This window comes from Triticum dicoccoides, chromosome 5B (assembly GCF_002162155.2).
Source record: "Triticum dicoccoides isolate Atlit2015 ecotype Zavitan chromosome 5B, WEW_v2.0, whole genome shotgun sequence".
Classification (NCBI taxonomy): Eukaryota; Viridiplantae; Streptophyta; class Magnoliopsida; order Poales; family Poaceae; genus Triticum; species Triticum dicoccoides.
The window spans coordinates 188,540,271-188,553,974 of record NC_041389.1 but is presented as its reverse complement, the minus strand read 5'-3'; the positions used below and the strand labels follow the sequence as shown (position 1 = coordinate 188,553,974).

Below are 13,704 nucleotides of genomic sequence, written 5' to 3'. Positions count from 1 at the left end.
GTGCTTTGTCCAAAAGTCTGAATCCTCTATCTGTGTGCCTCGGGCCTCCTTTTATACACAAAGGGGTTGCCACAGGGGCACACAGGAGGTGGCAGGCCATAGTTGTATGAGCTTATCGCTCGATTAACATAGGACAAGTGCATTTAACGCGCTGCCTACGTGTCCTTTCGCTTTATTGGGGACGGCAACAAAGGCCATCTCGTCCTTCACTGCTCCTCCTCGCCTCGCCACGCGTCTGGGCCGACGAGGCATGCAGCGCCACGCTAGCCAACCAGCTGCTGTGTTGGTGAAATGGCACGCTTCCACGAAGATTTGCATGCCGCCACGCAGGCGCCTGCTTAGCTGGCGTGCCTATCGTCGTACTGGATTGGTGGTGAACCAGTGAAACCTTGCCGGGCGTGCGTCTGGCCGCGGCTCAGCGATCGTCCCCGGCAAGGCTTGCTGGGGGCCTTGGAGTCGTCCCCAACAAGGGTCTTGTCGGGGGTCTTTGCCTTCTGATCCCACGTGGATTCATGGGTTGCAAATCTTCATGAGGGGCTGCATGCTACCAGGCATGTGCTCTCCAAATCTGGGTGTTAACATTGTCGATGGTATCAGAGTTCTCAACCCCAAGGGTGGTGGCCTTGCTGGTCTCTTCGCAGGCCGCTCCGGCAAGGAGCTTGCTGGGGGGGGGGCTTCGCAGGTCGGCTCGGCAAGGCTTGTTGCCGGGTGTGGCCCTGCTCGCCTCCTGCTGCCTGTTGCCTTGAGCATCTGCTTTGATATTCTATGCTCCCGCCTTGCCTTCTGCTGTCCTCCTCTGCTTTGCTAAGCCCTATTGTAGGCGTGGCTGCAACCGTCCGTGCACAAGTGAGGGTTACAGAAGTACCCACACTTTGTACACCGACAAACCGCGGTGGAGAGGGTGTTTTGGTGCCCACGGAGTACAAATGGGGAATGGAGGGAGAGAGGAAGGGGGAACCATGTCTTTAGGGCCCGCTTGTCTCAAATGCGAGTAAATTTACAAACTTAGCCCCCATTTAAAATTTCCTACATCACAACAATATTAGTCGGTTGGGGATAGGACGGTAATCTCGCATACACTGAATATTTCTCGATGGAGATTTCGGCTAAGAAGAGTTTGTTTTTGCACCCACCGTGTATGAATCGGGGAGGGAGGTGAGAGGCAATTTCGGAGGATAAACTGTGTTTTGGCGCCCACCATGTATGAATCCGGGGAGGTGAGAGGCGGAGGCAGTTAAGTCACGTTTGGGTGAAATTACAAGCCTACCCCTATCGAAACCTATACAAATCGAGCCGATAGGCTTTGCGTGTCAGGGATAGGCAGTAATTTCCATCTCGTAGATTTTGGTTTTGGGCGGTTACTGGGAGTTTCCCTGCTTCGTTCAAAATTTTGCAGAGAAAGAGTGCAGGTTTACCATGCCAACTCAATTCGAATCCTATTTGTATTCTTTTTCGGGCAGGATCCATTTTGTATTTGAATACAAATCTATATACATCATTTTATATATATACTTTCAAAAGCACAACACCGTTTATACATAAATATGGTTTACAAATGGCATGATATCCGATTCATAAGGCTGGATCCATCTTAATTTGGATTTTCAAATATTTGAAACCACTTTATGTTAAAATCCAATGTATGCATTCCTCGCTAACTGTGTCGTGGTGGGCGCATGGCAGATGCCAAAGGATGGCTAAAGAAAGGAGTTGGCTCGAGGGCACCGGTGGGCTCCAGAGGCGAGGTCAGCATGAGCAAGCGAGAGACGCAAGACATACCCAGGTTCTGGGCTCTCCAGATGGATAATACCCTGATACGTCTCCAATGTATCTATAATTTTTTTATTGTTCCATGCTATTATATTACCTGTTTTGGATGTTTAATGGGCTTTACTATATACTTTTATATTATTTTTGGGACTAACCTATTAACCGGAGGCCCAACCCAAATTGTTGTTTTCTTGCCTATTTTAGTGTTTCGAAGAAAAGGAATATCAAACGGAGTCCAAACGGAATGAAACCTTCAGGAGAGTTATTTTTGGAACAAGCGCAATCCAGGAGACTTGGAGTAGACGTCAGGGAAGCTTCGAGGAAGCCACGAGGGTGCAGGGCGTGCCCTACCCCCTGGGCGCGCTCCCCACCCTCGTGGGCCCCTCGTGGCTCCCCTGGCCGACTTCTTTCGCCTATATATATCCATATGCCCCTAAAACTTCCAGGAGCACAATTGATCGAGAGTTCCACCGCCGCAAGCCTCTGTAGCCACCAAAAACCAATCGGGACGCTGTTTAGGCACCCTGCCGGAGGGGGGAACCATCACCGGTGGCCATCTTCATCATCCCGACGCTCCCCATGACGAGGAGGGAGTAGTTCACCCTTGGGGCTGAGGGTATGTCCCAGTAGCTATGTGTTTGATCTCACTCTCTCATGTTCTTGATTCGACACGATCTTGATGTACCGCAAGCTTTTCTATTATAGTTGGATCTTATGATGTTTCTCCCCCTCTACTCTCTTGTAATGGATTGAGTTTTCCCTTTGAAGTTATCTTATCGGATCGAGACTTTAAGGATTTGAGAACACTTGATGTATGTCTTTCATGTGCTTATTTGTGGTGACAATGGGATATTCACGTGATCTACTTGATATATGTTTTGGTGATCCACTTGCGGGTTCACCTTGTGAACTTATGCATAAGGGTTGGCACATGTTTTCGTCTTGACTCTCCGGTAGAAACTTTGGGGGACTCTTTGAAGTTCTTTGTGTTGGTTGAATAGATGAATCTGAGATTGTGTGATGCATATCATATAATCATGCCCACAGATACTTGAGGTGACATTGGAGTATCTAGGTAATTAGTGTTTTGGTTGATTTGTGTCTTAAGGTGTTATTCTAGTACAAACTCTATGATAGATCGAATGGAAAGAATAGCTTCGTGTTATTTTACTATGGACTCTTGAATAGATCGATTAGAAAGGATAACTTTGAGGTGGTTTCGTACCCTACAATAATCTCTTCGTTTGTTCTCCGCTATTAGTGACTTTGGAGTGACTCTTTGTTGCATGTTGAGGGATAGTTATATGATCCAATTATGTTATTATTGTTGAGAGAACTTGCACTAGTGAAAGTATGAACCCTAGGCCTTGTTTCCTAGCATTCCAATACCGTTTACACTCACTTTTACCACTTGTTACCTTGCTGTTTTTATATTTTCAGATTACAAATACTGATATCTACCATCCATATTGCACTTGTATCACCATCTCTTCGCCGAACTAGTGCACCTATACAATTTACCATTGTATTGGGTGTTTGGGACACAAGAGACTCTTTGTAATTTGGTTGCAGGGTTGTTTGAGAGAGACCATCTTCATCCTATGCCTCCTACGGATTGATAAACCTTTGTTCATCCACTTGAGGGAAATTTGCTACTGTCCTACAAACCTCTGCCCTTGAAGGCCCAACAACGTGTACAAGAAGAAGGTTGTGTAGTAGACATCAAGCTCTTTTCTGGCGCTGTTGCCGGGGAGGTGAGTGCTTGAAGGTATATCTTTAGATCTTGCAATCGAATCTTTTAGTTTCTTGTTTTATCACTAGTTTAGTCTATAAAAGAAAACTACAAAAAATGGAATTGAGTTTGCCTCATATGCTTCATCTTTTTAATATCTTTCGTGAGAATGATGGAAAGGAAAATTGTGCTCAACTGCTAGAAGAAGAAGTCTATAAAATGTTTGTCACTAAATCTTTGAATGAGGAGCATGATTGCAATGTTGTTATTATGAAATCTTTGAATATCCATGGTACTAATGATGATTGCACTAGTCATGATGAAAATGTCTCTTATAAGCATGTCAATTTTTGTGGAGTGCATAGAGTTTGCAAGTACACACCAAATAGGGAAGATAGATTTTTCAAGAGGCATAAGTATTTAGAAACTAAATGGTTGCAATAAAGGCTAGATGCTTGTACAGAAAATTTAAAATTTCTTTGCCATCCTTGTGAACTTTGCAATGAACGTGATCATTTAAATCCCCAATGCAAATTGTTTCATGATCGTATCGTGTCCAAAAATTGTGATGACTTGATTTCCCTTGCACATCATAATGAACTTAGTTTGCTTTTGGGTTATGAAGAAATAAAATGTATAACTAAAGATATGCCTGAATTTGTCCTTGATAAAGCTCTTGATTTTCATCCAGAAGAAATTTTTATGTATTGTGCAGTGAATTGCATTGAAAACCCTTATGTTGCCAATTACATAAAGGAAAGAAAGCAAATGGAAGATGAAGAGAATACTAATTAAAGGGAAGAGACTTCCCAATATCCTCCTAGTATTTCTTATGATGAATCGGGTAACGAGGAGGAGCTTTCTATTCAACCAATCTCATTAATAAGGAGCTCAAAAAGAGGGTTGAACCCACACATGATGTGAAGAATAAAAAGAAAAGACAGAGAAGCAAAGGTAGAAAGGTATCCCTCCCAAATGATGTTGCTCCTATTACTCATTGTGATGATGGTAATTGCTATACTATTGGTGCTATCCATACTATTAATGATGAGAGTGATTATGCTTATGATAGGAAAAGGCCCAAGCTTGGGGATGCTATGTTTGATGAGAATGACATGTTTGAGAATATATTTGCTACAATTAATGCTTGTCCCAAGCTTGGGTATGCTATGTTTAATGAAGATGATATTTTTAGCCTCCCAAGTTTTGATGTGCAAATTTATTATGATGATAGCATGCCTCCTATTTATGATGGTTATATTGATGAAAGTGGGTTTGGAAGAGTGTCATCTTTAGGAAGTAATGATCCCACTATTTTGGAGGGTGTTGAATCTTATAATATTTATGAAAGTGGATTTGGAGAGGTCATGACTTTATTTAGTGATGAATCCACTATTTTGGAAGAGGTTTCAATTGATTATGATGAGAACGAAGTTGCTACTTATGATGATTATTGTGATGAAACTTATGCTATAAAAATTAGATGATTATATTTATAAAACTTGTCATGATTATGATTACCCTTTTTCTGAACATTACTGTCAAAACCGGCGGATCTCGGGTAGGGGGTCCCGAACTGTGCGTCTAGGCGGATGGTAACAGGAGACAAAGGACACGATGTTTTACCCAGGTTCGGGCCCTCTTGATGGAGGTAAAACCCTACGTCCTGCTTGATTGATATTGATATTGTGGAAGTTTACAAGAGTGGATCTACCACGAGATCAAGGAGGCTAAACCCTAGAAGCTAGCCTATGGTATGATTGTAAGGGTTGATGTTGTTCGTCCTACGGACTAAAGCCATCCGGTTTATATAGACACCGGAGAAGGCTAGGGTTACATAAAGTCGGTTACAATTGTAGGAGATCTACATATCCGTATCGCCAAGCTTGCCTTCCACGCCAAGGAAAGTCCCATCCGAACACGGGACGAAGTCTTCAATCTTGTATCTTCATAGGCTTGGAGTCCGGTCGATGATGATAGTCCGGCCGATGATAGTTCGGCCGATGAGGGTAATCCGGCTATCCGGACACCCCCTAATCCAGGACTCCCTCAATTACTCTTTTAATATGGAAACAATTTATAGTATTTGAGTCTCTTATGATACTCCCACTATTCCGAATGAGAAGAATTTTGCTTATGTGGAGAGTAATAAAAATTCTATGCTTGTAGATCATGAAAAGAATGCTTTATGTGATGGTTATATTGTTGAATTCATTCATTATGCTACTGAAAATTATTATGAGGGAGGAACATATGCTTGTAGGAATTGGAATAATATCAAGTTTCCTCTCGATGTGCTTAAAATCTTGAAGTTATGCTTGTTTTGCCTATCTATGCTAGTTGATTATTGTTCCCATAAGTTGTTTGATCACAAAATCCATATGCATAGGAAGTGGGTTAGACTTAAATGTGCTAGTCATATTCTTCATGATGCTCTCTTTATGTTTCAATTCTTATCTTTTGTGTGAGCATCATTGAAATCATCATGCCTAGCTAGGGGCGTTAAACGTTAGCGCTTGTTGGGAGGCAACCCAATTTTATTTTTTGTTCTTTGCTTTTAGTTCCTGTTTAGTAATAAATAATTCATCTAGCCTCTGTTTAGATGTGGTTTTATGTTTTAATTAGTGTTTGTGCCAAGTAGAACCTATAGGATAACCTATGGTGATAGTTAATTTGATCTTGCCGAAAAACAGAAACTATTGTGCGCACGAGAATAATTTTAATAAATCACAGAAAGGTGCTTTTTAGTTGATTCTTTTTTGCAGTAGATCAATAGACAAATTTCCTAGGACTTCCTATTTTGTTAGGGTTTTTAGAGTTCCAGAAGTATTCGGAATTTACAGATTGCTACAGATTGTTCTGTTTTTGACATATTCTATTTTTCGTGTGTTGTTTGCTTATTGATGAATCTATGGCTAGTATCGGGGGGTATGAACCATAGATAAGATGGAATACATTAGGTTTAACACCAATATAAATAAAGAATTAGTTCATTACAGTACCTTAAGTGGTGGTTTTTCATTCTTGCACTGGCGGAGCTTATGAGATTTTCTGTTGAGTTTTGTGTTGTGAAGTTTTCAAGTTTTGGGTAAAGATTTGATGGACTATGGAATAAGGAGTGGCAAGAGCCTAAGCTGGGGGATGCCCATGGCACCCCAAGATAATTCAAGGACAACCAAAAGCCTAAGCTTGGGGATGCCCCAGAGGGCATCCCCTCTTTAGTCTTCGTCTATCGATAAGTTTACTTGGAGCTATATTTTTATTCACCACATGATATGTGTTTTGCTTGGAGCGTCTTGTATGATATGAGTCTTTGCTTTTTAGTTACCACAGTCATCCTTTCTGAACACACCTTTTGGGAGAGACACAACATGATTCGAAATTTATTAGAATACTCTATGTGCTTCACTTATATCTTTTGAGCTAGACAATTTTGCTCTAGTGCTTCACTTATATCTTTTTAGAGCACGGCGGTGGTTTTATTTTGTAGAAATTATTAATCTCGCATGCTCCACTTATATTATTTTGAGATTCTCTTTGAACAGCAAGGTATTTGCTTTGGTTTTAAAATTGGTCCTAGAATGATGGGCATCCAAGTTGGGTATAATAAAAACTATCATAGGAAAGTGAATTGAATTCTATGATCAATTTGATGCTTGATAATTGTTTTGAGATATGAGGATAGTGATATTAGAGTCATGATAGTTGATTAGTTGTGAATTTGAGGAATACTTGTGTTGAAGTTTGTGATTCCCATAGCATGCACGTATGGTGAACCGTTATGTGATGAAGTTGGAGCATGATTTATTTATTGATTGTCTTCCTTATGAGTGGCGGTCGGGGACGAGCGATGGTATTTTCCTACCAATTTATCCCCCTAGGAGCATGTGTGTAGTACTTTGTTTCGATAACTTGTATATTTTTTCAATAAGTATATGAGTTCTTTATGACTAATGTTGATTCCATGGATTATACGCACTCTCACCCTTCCAACATTGCTAGCCTCTCTTGTGCCACACAACTTTCGCCGGTACCATACACCCACCATATACCTTCCTCAAAACAGCCACCATACCTACCTATTATGGCATTTTCATAGCCATTCCGAGATATATTGCCATCCAACTTTCCACCGTTCCATTTATTATGACACGCTCCATCATTGTCTTATTGATTTTGCATGATCATGTAGTTGACATCGTATTTGTGGCAAAGCCACCTTGATAATTCTTTCATACATGTCACTCTTGATGCATTGCATATCTTGGTACACCGCCAGAGGCATACACATAGAGTCATATTTTGTTCTATGTATTGAGTTGTAATTCTTGAGTTGTAAGTAAATAAAAGTGTGATGATCTTCATTATTAGAGTATTGTCCCAAGTGAGGAAAGGATGATGGAGACTATGATTCCCCCACAAGTCGGGATGAGACTCCGGACCTTAAAAAAAGGGGGGGGGGGAGGCCAAAGAATCCCACCAAACTAAAAAAATGAGAGAAAAAGAGAGAAGGGACAATGTTACTATCCTTTTCAATACTTGTGCTTCAAAGTAGCACCATGATCTTCATGATAGAGAGTCTCCTATGTTGTCACTTTCATATACTAGTGGGAATATTTTATTATAGAACTTGGCTTGTATATTCCAATGATGGGCTTCCTCAAAATGCCCTAGGTCTTCGCGAGAAAGCAATTTGGATGCACACCCACTTAGTTTCTTTTGTTGAGCTTTCATACACTTATAGCTCTAGTGCATCCATTGCATGGCAATCCCTACTCACTCACATTGATATCTATTAATGGGCATCTCCATAGCCCATTGATAAGCCTAGTTGATGTGAGACTATCTTCTCCTTTTTTGTCTTCCCCACAACCACCATTCTATTCCACATATAGTGCTATGTCCATGGCTCACGCTCATGTATTGCGTGAAAGTTGAAAAAGTTTGAGAATAGTAAAGTATGAAACAATTCTTGGCTTGTCATCGGGGTTGTGCATGATTAAATAATTTGTGTGATGAAGATAGAGCATAGCCAGACTATATGATTTTGTAGGGATAGTGTAGGACCTTGAAGTATGTCTAGAGGGGGGGTGATTAGACTACTTGACCAATTAAAAACATAACCTTTTCCCGATTTTAGAGTTTGACAGATTTTAGCTATCTTTGGACAAGTCAAGCAATCATCACGCAATTCAAGCAAGCATGCAAAGAGTATATGAGCAGCGGAAATTAAAGCATGCAACTTGCAAGAAAGTAAAGGGAAGGGTTTGGAGGATTCAAACGCAATTGGAGACACGGATGTTTTTTTCATGGTTCCGATAGGTGGTGCTATCGTACATCCACGTTGATGGAGACTTCAACCCACGAAGGGTAATGGTTGCGCAAGTCCACGGAGGGCTCCACCCACGAAGGGTCCACGAAGAAGCAACCATGTCTATCCCACCATGGCCGTCGCCCACGAAGGACTTGCCTCACTAGCGGTAGATCTTCACGAAGTAAGCCATCTCCTTGCCCTTACAAACTCCTTGGTTCGACTCCACAATCTTGTCGGAGGCTCCCAAGTGACACCTAGCCAATCTAGGAGACACCACTCTCCAAGAAGTAACAAATGGTGTGTTGATGATGAACTCCTTGCTCTTGTGCTCCAAATGATAGTCTCCCCAACACTCAACTCTCTCTCATGGGATTTGGATTTGGTGGAAAGAAGATTTGAGTGGAAAGCAACTTGGGGAAGGCTAGAGATCAAGATTCATATGGTAGGAATGGAATATCTTGGCCTCAACACATGAGTAGGTGGTTCTCTCTCAGAAATGGTAAGTTGGAAGTGTAGGTTTGTTCTGATGGCTCTCTCAACAAATGAAGAGGAGGTGGAGGGGTATATATAGCCTCCACACAAAATCTAACCGTTACACACAATTTACCAAACTCGGTGGGACCGATTCAACAGACTCGATCAGACCGATTTAGTAAACCTAGTGACCGTTAGGATTTTCGATGGGACCGAAATGCAACTCGGTAGGACCGATATGGTTAGGGTTAGGGCATAACATAATCTCGGTGAGACCGATTACACAAACTCGGTGAGACCGATTTTGGTAATAACCTTTCCAGAGAGTTGATCAGGTAAACTCGGTGGGACCGATTCGCTCATTTCGGTGAGACCGAAATGTTACGAAAGGGAAATAGGGAGTTTACATTGCAATCTTGGTGGGACCGATCGCTCACTTCGGTTAGACCGAAACGTTATGAAGGGAAACAGAGAGATTACAACCCCATCTCGGTGAGACCGAGATCCCTATCGGTAAGACCGATTTGCCTAGGGTTTGTGGCAGTGGCTATGACATTTGAACTCGGTGGCGCCGAATAGAAAGAATCGGTGGGACTGATTTTGACTTTGGGTTTAGGTCATATGTGGATGTGAGAAAGTAGTTGAGGGTATTTGGAGCATATCACTAAGCACATGAAGCAAGAGGCTCATTAAGCAACACCTCATCCATCCTACATAGTATTAGCTTTTCCTATAGGCTCAATGTGATCTTGGATCACTAAAATGTAAAATGAAGAGTCTTGAGCTGTTGAGCTTGAGCCAATCCTTTATCCTTGATATTTTGCGGGATCCACTTTCATCATCCATGCCATGCCATTCATTGAGCTTTCCTGAAATAATAGTCTTGGAATAGTATTAGCTCAATGAGCTATATGTTGCACTTTCAATCTCCCCCTTTTTGGTAATTGATGACAACATATAGATCAAAGCTTCGACAAATGATAATAGGATTGAAAAACATTGTCGCTTTGAGAAGTATGTGATAAGCAAGAGCTCCCCCTAAATTTTTGCATAGTTTAAAATTTGCTTTGGACTGCAAATGTACAAGGAATTAGACTCATGGGTTACTCTTCCATATCACATACATCTTGGTGGAGCGCTCAAAATAATAAAGATAGAATACATGCACTCATCACCAAGCAAAGTGAATGATCATTTAAGGATAGGTAAGATAATATCATCTAACAAGCACAAGTATGGCTTATGATCAAACACATGATCATCAATGTCTCACAGATAATAGCATAGTATCTCAAGCAATCAAAAACAAACAAAGGTTTAACCGCCAAATCAAGAGAGAACAAAAGCAACACTCTCTCTCTCTCTCTCTTGAAGCCTGTGATCTATACATTTTTCTCCCCCTTTGGCAACAAGTAACAAAAAGATCATAAAAAATGCATAGTGCTAGATCGACTCTCAGGCTTGATCTTCAGGTGGTGGAGTAGAGATGGCTCCTTGGACAAAGGCTTCAGTTGAAGTGGATGGAGCTTGAGGAGTTGGTGCTGGAGCTGGTTGAATTGGAGCTGTAGGAGTTGTAGCTGGTGCAGATGATGTGGCTCTGGAGTCTGTCACATGCACTTCAGCTGACCTATGAGCTCTAGGCACTCTGGCAAATGCTTCAGTGGTAGTCTTGCCCTTCCTCTCCTGCATGTCATCCTGGAGCTGCTCCACAACTGACTGAATCTCAGTTACTTTGACATCTAGATCATAGAATTTTTGTTCCATGATTCTTTCCAGGCTCTCCTGGTCTTGAGTTAGGGTGGCCAACCCCTTCTCAATCCTCAGTGTTGATGCTATCAAGTAACCAAGCTGCTCCTGCTTGTTCTTAAAAAAGTATTCAGATGCCTCCTCTTGAGTTGGCATCTTGGCAGCCTTCTCTCTCTTTACCTTCTCCTTCTTTTCTTGAGCTTGCACTGATGATGGTTCATTCTCATTCATCACAACTTGATTGTCCTCAAAGTCTGGATAGATAGCAAAATGTTCCTTATCCAGCAAGTAAGTTCCTGTGCCCATCTTTGAGTTAATCAACTCCTGAATCTATGGGGCATACCCACAACTCCTCTTCTGATCTGCTGTTGTCCTCTTAATGGTCTCAACAATGAGGCTCATGACCTTGAATTTTTGTGGCACATCAAACAAGTGCAGCAAGTTGATAGCATGCCCTCTAATCATGTTGTGGTCACCTGACTTGGGCAACAGAGTGTGCCTTAGGATCCAGTTGATTATTGGCAGCCCTGACAGAAGGAAGTGAACTGACCCAAACTTATGAGTCTCAACGGCAGCATCAGGAATTTCCTTGTACATATGAGAAATGGTGTGGTGGTCCATCTTCTTCTTGGCATAGACATCCAAGTCATCTTCACTCTCCTTTGGGGCATTGATCAGACTGGCCCATTCCTCAATTGTTGACTGGTACCTTGTACCTTCAGACATACAAACCATCCTGCCATCTGGATAGAAGTGTGCTGTGGAGTAGAATTGCATAATGAGCTCATCATTCCACTTTGTGAGCTTCTGCCCAACAAAGTCTGCAACTCCACAAGCAACAAAACTATCTTGCACTCCAGGATAGTGTTCCTCATTTTCCTTCATGTAGGTCCAGTCGACCCACCTCATATCACACACTATTGGTTTCTTGTCCAACATCACTGTCTCATAGAAGTCTTGTTGTTCCTTAGTGTGGAACATGTAGTCAACAGCGGTCCTTCTCCTGGTAGCATATGGATCTGACAGCCTCCACAATCTGAGTCCTGCATCCTTTCTCAACTTCATGTTCTCAGCCACAGGATGAGCATCATTGTGGTCTGGAATCTTGGGCTTGAGCTTTCTCAGGACTTGTCCTTCATCATCTTCCTCATCAGCAACTTCAGGCACTGGGGCCTTGTTCTTCTCAGCAGCTGGAATACTCCTGGTATTCCTCTTTGGTGTAGTCTTGGGCTTGGGGGCAGCTTTGGGTGCTTCCTTGGGCTTTGATGTTGCAACCCCTGACTTAATAGCATCACCCATTAGCTTTTGTGCCTTGGGTGCTGGTGCAGCAACCTCTTCTTCCTCTTCAGAGTCTCTCCTCATAGAGGGATTTCCAAGAACCTGGGCAGTAGTGGTTCTGGCTCTCTTCTTCTTCTTATCTTGACCAGCAGCTTCATCTTCTGATTCAATGGTAAACTTCATAGTTTCTCCAGTAGGAACTTTCTTGGGTTTGGAAGTTGTGACTCTTCTTGCAGGTGCCTCTTTGTGTTCTATCTTTTCAGGCACTTGTGTTGATCCTCAGACCTTCAGCATAGGTAACCTCTTGGCAGGAACCTTCCTATTGAGTCCAGGCTTTGTGTTCTTTGCTGAGGCATACTCCTTTTTGAGCACTACCTTCTTGGAGGTAGCCTCATCTTCTTCTGCCATATAATCCTCATCTTCAGATTCTAAGGTTCTCTTCTTCCTTGTCCTGGTGGCAGCTTTAGGCTGATTGCTTGGGGTGCTCCTGCTGCCATCATCTGAAGTGCTAGAGGGACTAGTGCCCTCACTCATGTGATTGTGCTCTTATGACTTGTTCTGACTATCACTTTGGTCTGACATGCTGCAAATCACTGACTGCTGACCCTGTGAATAATTATAGATGAGATAGAATGGATGAGCATCACAAAATGCAGAGATTTTTTAGAAGAATGATTCAAAAATTCAGTTTTAGTTTTCCACAGAAAGCATTTAGGATCAACCGATTTTCAAACTCGGTGATACCGAAGAAGTTTTTGAACCTGAACTGGTGAACTCGGTCGGACCGAGTCATAGTTCGGTGGCACCGAGACTGCTAGGGTTTCACAAAGTCCTAAAATTGGTCACACCGATTAGCAATTCTCGGTCAGACTGAGAGTTACTAGTGCAATGGCGTTAACCAAATCGGTGGGACCGAGTTTTTCAACTCGGTGGGTCCGAGATGGTTTCGGCGGAAACCTAACCCTAAATTTTCAAATCGCATCTAATCTGAGGATTGTATTGACTGGATAGGAGTGTTTCAATCGTGGCAAGAATCATAATGAACACAATGTGCTAGGCACCGGACGAGGATAGCACTGTGATCGATTCCATACCCTAGCTTGGCGATGAACTCGCTACGGCGGCAACAGCGGGGGTGAATTACGTTGACGGCGGCTGAGGGAGTCCTGGACTAGGGGGTGTCCGGATAGCCGGATTACCACCATCGGCCGAACTATCATCGGCCGGACTATCATCATCGACCGAACTCCAAGACTATGAAGATACAAGATTGAAGACTTCGTCCCGTGTCCGGATGGGACTTTCCTTGGCGTGGAAGGCAAGCTTGGCGATACGGATATGTAGATCTCCTACCATTGTAACCGACTCTATGTAACCCTAGCCCTCTCCG

At 42.5% G+C, this 13,704-nt stretch overlaps 1 protein-coding gene across 1 annotated transcript in view; it reads right to left on the bottom strand.

The window, feature by feature from the left end:
* LOC119309300 overlaps window positions 1–12,497 on the bottom strand; it is a 61,835-nt gene extending 49,338 nt beyond the window's left edge. Inside the window, exon 1 of the mRNA XM_037585323.1 lies at window positions 11,753–12,497. Within this exon, the coding sequence (XP_037441220.1) occupies window positions 11,753–12,497 (745 nt within the window). The remainder of the gene's footprint in view (window positions 1–11,752) is intronic.
* Window positions 12,498–13,704: the final 1,207 nt, after the last annotated feature.